The 9,167-nt window shown below is 38.0% G+C and overlaps 1 protein-coding gene across 1 annotated transcript; it reads left to right on the forward strand.

The window, feature by feature from the left end:
• Nucleotides 1-35: 35 nt before the first annotated feature.
• On the forward strand, nucleotides 36-9,167 carry RIOK1 (RIO kinase 1). The gene is made up of 9 exons (XM_022842549.1): nucleotides 36-267; nucleotides 556-843; nucleotides 1,418-1,737; nucleotides 2,655-2,780; nucleotides 3,088-3,408; nucleotides 3,844-4,143; nucleotides 4,400-4,621; nucleotides 4,842-5,060; nucleotides 8,871-9,167. The coding sequence occupies exons 2-9, from the start codon at nucleotides 798-800 to the stop codon at nucleotides 9,021-9,023; spliced, it is 1,707 nt and encodes a 568-aa protein (XP_022698284.1). The 5' UTR covers nucleotides 36-267; nucleotides 556-797; the 3' UTR covers nucleotides 9,024-9,167.

Here is a 9,167-nt window from a genome sequence, read left to right on the forward strand (position 1 = left end):
CGGCACGTCGCACAGTTTGCTACTGCGTGCTGTGTATTCTCCGCCGAACTCCTTAACGGTGGCTTTGCCATTCTCTCCAGAGCCGTGCTCGGTGGTAGATACTGCTATTGCTAGGACCTAGTTTACCGGACCGCTACTCACCAATGGAGCGAGAGGACTTTTTTACGTAGTAACGAACACAGACAGGCGGACGCATGCACGCACTCAACAGAAAACACGGCTAAATTTACCCAAACCTGCCGTTGCTAAGCTGCATCACGCGTTTCAGTACTCGTCTTTAATTTATTTCATTCATTTCTGTTATATCGAATACTATATTTGAAAAGTGCTAAATTGCGGGTTACTCTATCTTTGAAGAAATTAAAGCTATATTAGATATGACTAAAACCATCGCATCCTTTATAGCGCAAGCAGAAAACCCATAGGAAGATTTGTGAAACACTATAACTAAAACACTTAAAGCATAAACTACATAGTAACTGATCGAAGCTTAATAGAAAAAATGAAAAAGATGATCAAAAAAACTTGCAAATAGGATTTTGGTTTTCCTTACAGTGGCATTCATCTGCACGCCTCTGGATTTAAATTCTCGCGCGTCAGTACACAGTCACCGTAGCCATGATGACTGGGTAGTAGGTAAAAGCATTGCAAAAGTAAACAAAGATCCGGCACGCGGTCGAAAAGCAGTCGGCAAAGCGCCAGCAAAACGAACGTAAATATTTTCGCTATAATGGAGGACTCGAGTTCGTGCTAGACTGGCTGTATTCGAGAGGGTAAACGAAGGAAACCCATGAAAAATGCAGCCAGACTTGAAACGGTTACAAATCCACCCCGGGCAGTTCGGTGAGTTCTATTTTTCTTGACTGACGCGGCAAATCGTGTGAGAAATGGAACAATAGCATTAGTCATCGTACATGAGTAGAGTGAAGTGCGACTGCTTTAGTTATAAGCCGGTGGCAGTTTCGAATGCTATTTACGAGTTGATTATCTGCTAAAAGGATATAAAATACTAAATAGAAGTTTGTTGTAATACAAATTAAGATATTGCAGTGTAATAGCTTGTACAGATTATACCTTTGACGGGAATATCCGAATCAATTTTTTTTACTTCACCTATTTTTATAAGACAAATCTTGCCTTATCATGTCATTCATTCACGGGCCCCGTCAGTCAGGGTAATAAGATAAAACAAAAGTAGCATTTACTGGACATTAAAGATCATACGAATTAGAACTTCTTCATAGAATTCATAGAAATTAGGATTTCGAACCCATGGTGGCTAGCGCATATAGCAGTAATAATGAGATTACTGTAGTAGTCGATGTTGACAAACCCACTTATAGGTATCCTCTGTCTTCATCTAGATGCCCATCGCGGATAAGTTCTTTGAACTGTATATTTGTGTTCACTATTTCAGATGACGCGGAAGAGGACGTTAGCTATAAGACTCTGCGAGTGGTCAATGTGTTCAAAGATGAATCCCTCCAGTTTCCTTTGAACAAAGCAGGAGATAACTGGCAAGAAAACGAAATTTTCTTTGACACAAGAGAACCAAATGGCATTCAATACTGTGATGACGACGAACTTGATGATGAAGACTACGACGATGAATACGATGACGACTGGTTCGTTTCAGAAGACAAAGGATTTCACCCAAATCGACAAAGTGGAGCACGAGGCAACAATGCAGTTCAACAGAATGGGCAACAACAGGCGAAATATCAGGATTTGCAGAAGGTACAGCCGTTAAAATTAGGTTATCATTAAAATAGTAAGAAACTTTTTTCAAATTATAAAATCTATTGTCTTATGTATCCATAAAGTTTTAAATTCATCAAATACTTGCTAACAAGGATAGTACACTAAGTCCGGTTTGGTGAATCTTTTTGTATGGGTCGTTGATGTTCCTATTTCCCTCAGGGCGGCAGTATGGTATGCAGATACGTTGCTATAAAGATAAACACTTTAGGATATTTGGTAATATTTCGTGCTTCAGTATCTAAAAAATGTGATGCACACATAAATGTATGTAATATAAAAATTGTGCACCTTTTCGAGGACTGTTTACGTCCAGTACTTTAGCCTTCCCTCTTTCTCCAGGACATCAGCGTGCCAAGTTATACGCCCAATAGCTTCTTTGCTAGAGCTGTCCCTATACTATTGCTACATTCCTACCAATGGCTTACAGTCAGCATATATACTATGAAGGTATTCCCCACACGAATAAGAGCGAACATGTTTTTTTTATTAACGAGAAAATCCAGTCTAGGCTAAAGAAGAAGCTACGGGAAATCGTGTAGTAATGTTAATTTCTGCAACCGCCAACCGCAGCAAACGATCCGAACTAAGAGCTAATATTTTCAGTGTAAACATAACCATTTTGGGAACTATGGATAACCCCCAAAGAAATACACAACTTTCACAACAGACACATATAAAGAAAGAATGATTTATATCAAACTTTGAAATGTCCAATTCCATTACTAAGTGCTTTCGAAACGATCAATCTGCCCAGTGTCATAATGTACGCTATTCAAGTATGGCTGGTTGTGTAAGATAGGTTCGAAATATCGTAAAGAGGTGCCGTGGACAGCAAAAATGTTTCTGCAAATTTTTGCTGTTTTCTAAAACTTCGGAATATTTTGTATACGCAGGTTATGGCTAACAAGTTTTCATCGAAAGTGAGCCTTGATTCTTTGTGCGTGCCAAGGCAGGCAATGAAAGCTGTCACGGAACAACAGCGGCGAGCTGAACAAGAACGCATACGGGTGAAAGACAAGGCATGCTTTTTATTAACGTGTTTTAACTATAAATTCTGTTAATTAGTGATGCTGCATGCATAGTTTTTATGTAAAAATGTTAAAGGTCATCTACCGCCCGTAGCTTATTTAGATGCTATGGTCGTGAGAATGGTAAAAAAATTTTCACAAGTCTCTAAATAGTTATACATGTAGAAAAGTAAAATCAAAAATCGTTTCAGTGTAATACGCAAAACTGATTTTTTATAGTTTGGGAATACAAAAAAATTATATAAAGTATTATTAATGACCCGATATAACAAATTTTCTCGTTTTCTTGCTTAAGTAGATGGAACGAGCAACAGTGGAACAAGTGTTGGATGCGCGGACACGTATGATCCTCTTCAAAATGCTGAATAGGTGTGTCTTCGAACAGATCAACGGGTGTATTTCGACTGGCAAGGAAGCCAATGTCTACCACGCTTCAAAAGGAAATGAGCAGCAGTTTGCTATCAAAGTCTATAAGACGTCAATTCTTGTATTTAAAGATCGCGACCGTTACGTGACCGGCGAATTTCGGTTTCGTGGAGGTTATTGTTCAGGAAATCCCCGGAAAATGGTTCGACTCTGGGCCGAAAAAGAGATGCGCAATCTTACACGACTCGAGAAGGTGCAGTAAAAACATGACTGTATTAAGCGCCTTTGTTCCTTACCCATTTGTCTAGAAAATATCGCAGCTAAGAAATCATGTTAATATATCAATTAAATAACTTAAAGTTATTTAGTTAACTGAGCGGGGTGAAAGTAAACAACACTGATAAAGTTGATGCAAGAACTTTATATTTTTGCTGCGGTCATTGTCCGTAGTATACGAAACGTACAACGATCAAAATTATTAAACGTTTTATTATCAGGGAATCAAAAGGGTAATTTTTCTTTAAATATATTTGTAGATATCTTACACCAAGACCTATATTGAACTGACTTCATTCTATCTATCATATTTTAATATTTTCAGTGGATAAATAAAAATAAAGGTGTGTATATATAATTCTATTTTAGTTACTTTATATATTCGTTTTGTTTTGCTTTCTAATATATTTAGGCCGGAATACCATGTCCGAAACCGCATCTGTTACGCTCTCATGTTCTCGTTATGGAATTTATCGGCAAGGATGGTTGGCCAGCACCTAAGCTGAAAGATGTTCCACTAACAGAGGCAAAAGCGCGTGAGCTTTATCGATCCCTGGTTCTTGATATACGCCGGCTTTTTCACGAATGTCGATTGGTGCACGCTGATCTGTCTGAATATAACCTACTTTATCACGAAGGACGACTGGTGTTCATTGACGTGTCGCAGAGTGTTGAACATGAGCATCCTAATGCTCTCATCTTCCTTCGAAAAGTATACCCCAGTATCAAACCAATAGCAAATTGGACATAGGTACAAAAAACATATACTAGTTAATTACTGGCCGAGGTATGAATAAGTCACGCAAATTGAAATCGCAGTTGTGCATTGGAATAATACCTATCGCTTGATACGTCGAACTATCGGTAAACTGCAAACGCTGGTGCTGGGTATAATGGTCAATAGGTTGAATGAATAATCCTGCTGTCCATGCGCTATAGTAGCACTTATGTTGTCTGCTTTATGTTAGGACTTGACAAATGTGACAGATTTCTTCAGTCGTTGCGCGGTCGCGACAATGACAGTGCGCGAACTGTTCGACTTTGTTGTGGCGCCGGTTATTGCTAATGTCGAAGATTATTTGGAAAGGATGGCTGAAAGGAGTGCGAGCCGCGGTGTATTAGACCCTCGACAAATCGTTGTGGATGACGAGGTCTTCAAGAATTCATATATCCCACGAAGCCTTGATCAGGTGTGTAAAATATTAATGGTTATATTCGAAGAAGATTGAATTCCGCCATATTAGTAGTGCCCAGTAGCTTCGTAAGCATGCGCTGTAACAGGTCTATGTTTTGAACTGCATGTTCTCTGTTAGAAAGGACTGCTATCTTATAATAAAACGACACATAGGCTTTTATAGAGCTGTGTGCAGGTAAGCATTGTTTAGCTAATATAATGATGTTTGGTTCTAGGTGCTAGATTACGAGAAAGATGTGATAAAACTCCGACAGGGAGAGGATTTGCTGTATAAAACGTTAACTGGTCTTAAGGAAGTGGAAGAATGTGCGAAGAGTAACCACAAATTGTCCGGAGGTAAAGAAGATATAGTTGATGATGTCGATGAAGGCTCCTCATTTGTGGGTGACGAAAGCGACAGCGAAGAGGATGAACGGACAATTGGCGGACCCAGAGTGAGTGGACTACCTATCTTATCGCTGATGTAGCGAGTCGGATGAAATCAAGCGAGCTGAAATATAGGCATGCCCATTAAAGATAGGAAGCGTTATAAATGAGAAATAACCTGGCTGTTGTAGATTTAAGCATATAGTAAGTGTTGCCAAAACAAATGGAACAACTTCTTGCGTCGAATGGAATATTATTAAACTTCTTTGTTCCATTTTTTTCTACTTTTGTTAGTTTAATACCTATTTGAAGCATATCATGTGCGCCGGATCTATAGTCCAGCTATGAAAAAAATCATCACTTCAACGTAATTGAAAAAGCGATTTCCACGATGCTTTTATCAATTCCTCGATGTTTGCTTGGTCATCAGGGAGCATAGAATTACCATCTAAGCAAAGGTAGCTGTAGAAGTTTGTCAGCAAAATTTGACTAAAGTGACCATTCTTGGTGAGCTTTCATGTGATGGTTTGTTATAATGCGAATCCAGGTGAGCACCAAATTCTATTCCTGAACACACACAAAGCAAAATAACTCAATAAGAATAGGGTTCAACTGAACATATATTTTAATTATATTTATTGCTGGCACATGGTTTAGATTCTGAAATGATAAACAAGTCATATCTAATATTTCCTAAGAGCGATTACACTAATTTTTAGTTATTCGTGAATTTTACTGCATGAATCGAAAAACCCAAATCTTTTTACAACAAATGTGAAAAAATACCGAATTGCCTAACTTCAATGATCCATTCTTAAATGTCCCGATTGTCTATTTCACAGTCATTTGGGACAGCCAAATATTCGAATAAGAAATGATTTTTTATCTTCAGTATTGAATTTCATTTAATCGAGACACTATTGTTATTATAAAGAAACTTGGCGTTCTGCGTCTTTTAAAGTCAAATAGACCAACTTTTCTAATGTAACATAAAAATCGCAATCAAGCAACGTAACTAATGTTTTCCAAAGGTCACGTGTTTATGATTTTCTATTCTTAAACGCTCTTTAATAAAACTTTGCTCACCGAGCCCATTAACCATAGTTTTATGCGACAGCTGGTATTTGTAAAACTTCATATGAATAAACGCAAATACTTCAATTTTCCCACATGTGCTAAAAATATAAGTTCTAATGGTCATGGTGTTTGATTTTGTTTCCGTGAATTAAAGCTTCAGTTCGGAACCTAAATTTATCTAAGCTTGTTTCTAGCTGTTTGATAACATGAGAGTGCGTGTGTTTAGACGTTGTTGTGCGGAAACATGGCAAACTATTGCTCAGTAAGGCTCTGTGCATATTAGTCCAGCAAGTCTCAATCTGGGTTCTTCGGCGGCCATATCTGCTTACTCTAAGTTGTTCTCAAATTCTCAAGTAGTTAACCTGGCACTAACCGGCTCGTATGAGCCGTGTATTTTATTGCAGCAAGATTTATAGCTTCATTTGGACACTTCACAGTTTATAGAATGCGCAGATAGACTTATTGATTGATAATTGCGCCTTTCTCAGATCTTACGGTAACATGACATCTCCTTGACCGTACACTACACTCAGGTCTTGAAGGCTGACCATAAATTTCGCGTTACTCACAATCAGCACAGCTCCTGGAACATGACAAGCCAGCAGTCGTTTCCATGGTTAGATTCTACGTCGATCATAAACATTTTTTAGTTTGTAATGAACCGAAGATGACCTGCTATTTCATATGTAAGCGGTTTAAGAAGGGAACGACATACGTTTCAAATCAAAGCAAATCTCTATGAATTTTAAGGCCTATTAGCTAAAGTCTTCGTGAAAAACCCGTAGGACGATAACCGCATCACAAATATTGTTCGCCAACGACTTTATCAGAGACAGACGTATTATCGAAAATACTTTTTGACGCCGTCGATGAATTCTGGAGTCTATATTGTTTCTGTCTGTCATAGATTTCTCATTGTACTTTGCCGGAACCTGCTTCTTTTACAGTGGCCTACGTATTATCGAAACTGTCGGTTTTACATAACATAAAGGAGTTTATTTTCTAGTTAATAATTTGCCCAATTGAACAATGGCTGATACTTACTCAAATTCCAATGACTAGGCATTTTTTTTTGACATTTGCGAAATTGTTTATGTGCTCATCGGAAGAGCAGAGATGAAAGTAGCTTTGGGTAAACCTACTTGTTTCGAGAAATTACCTATTCGAGAAAGTCTGAATTAAAAAAATTGCCCTAAACCGGCATATGTTTTATATATACATACATATATATACCCTCTTGAGCTACAAGTAGGAGAGTATTTTGCAATTTGAGCCAAATACATCAGCAGAGGTCAAAAAGATGTGATAACCGACATTTTACCATAAATCCCTCCCAAATTACCGGCCTATACAGAACGTGTTATTCGTATGAATTCAATGAACTTATGTAGAAGCCATGCATTCGCTCAAAAATTTCCTTACCTGTCACAAAAACATTTTTTGGGGGATTACAACTCAGTTATTAAATGTGAAAAAAGATGAATAGTTGTTAATGATAATAATTGTTCAATAATAAATTTAAGAATACCGTTTCCAGTTTTAGTTCCAAACCTGATTTGCCAATTATCATAATCGATCATCTTGTGACCCGTGTGAGATGACTCAGAGTTATTCACAAAAAATACCATAGGCCAATTTTGGTGACCGTCTAGAAAGACCTTTTCACAATTCTCGTATGCCAAGCTGATTTTTATAAATAAGCACTACCTTATTAAAGATTTGATTAAACTACAGATAAATTGAATTGTAACTCTTTATATCTACACAGAAGCGGATGTATGTTTACACTGCCAAAGCTTTGGGCAGCCGACTTGTAAACAGCACTAACTAGAGCTGTATATTACTATCAACAGTTTCGTGTCCAAAATATCACTTTTATTTCCATATACATAATGTCAAGCATAAATTATGCATTTGCAAAGTAGAAGCAAAGAAGAAAACTTGTAAGTTTAGATGACACTGCATCGATACCAGACTAACCATTCTTATAGTTATATTAATGCCGATTCGACTGGTCTGTCGGTCATAGTGGCGTTTCGTATTCGCGCGGATCCTGGAAACTCCGCAAACAATGGGCTTACTTTACTAAATCCGTTCTAAGCTGTTTCTTCTCTTCGTGCCTGCGAGCGAATTGTCGTTTTCGTATGCCGACGAAAATGAATGTTGTTCGTGTTTATCGGACAACATCCATTTTGCCTCGGTTGCGCGAGCAATGGGAACTTCAAAGGCTCTCCTTATCCTTCATTAGCGTGCATATTTGTCCCAGTGTTGTACTCGACTTGCTGTCCAGTAACATCCTGTGTCTTCGCCTCCTGGTGGTAGTTTGCAACGAGCATTAATGTCTTTCTAAGCTTTCGGTCTTCTCAGCGATTATAATGTTTTGTGTTGTGTCTGCCCCATTGCTTCATTAAACCACCATTCGAACCAACATTCTTGTGGTTTCGCTTCCGCAGACAATAGTAATATGCCTACGCATTTTTCTCCGGCGCCGCAAAGAAATCATTTTAATATCTATCTCCATTGCGAGGCTACTGTGGCTTTGATCTTGTAGTAAGTTATGACTGCCTTTCAAAGTTCCCGCTTTTGCCTTTTTTACCGTAAAATTTATGATGGTAATCTAAATACCAAGATATTATTTCAGATTAAAATTAGTTGACATACTGATTTCTGAGATGAACGACCATGCCGGTCAAGTTAAGAGTTACGTGAGAGTAGACGCTTATAGATCAAACACTTAGTGTACAAACGTAGAGAAACGTTTCGTTTGCTTACCGAGAATTTATTTATGATTTATCGTTTAGGTAAGTTTGGGTCGGCCAAAGAATGAAACGGTGGAAGAGAAGCGAGAACGAAAGAAAGCTGTCAAAGACGCTGCGCGAGAGAAGCGCAAAAACAAAGTTCCGAAATACTTGAAAAAACGCCGAGAGAAGTCTGTTAAAGGTAAAAAGAAATGAATCTGTATATCTTATATACAGACACCAACAGCTGCTTCAACGTCATCCGGTAAACTCTGTACAGCCACCAACTACCTTCAACGTTTGTTTACGGAACTCAATTCTTGTTCTTTTAATTTAATAAACGAATAAATTTCTTTCACA

This window comes from Varroa jacobsoni, unplaced genomic scaffold, assembly GCF_002532875.2.
Source record: "Varroa jacobsoni isolate VJ856 unplaced genomic scaffold, vjacob_1.0 scaffold_998, whole genome shotgun sequence".
Lineage (NCBI taxonomy): Eukaryota > Metazoa > Arthropoda > Arachnida > Mesostigmata > Varroidae > Varroa > Varroa jacobsoni.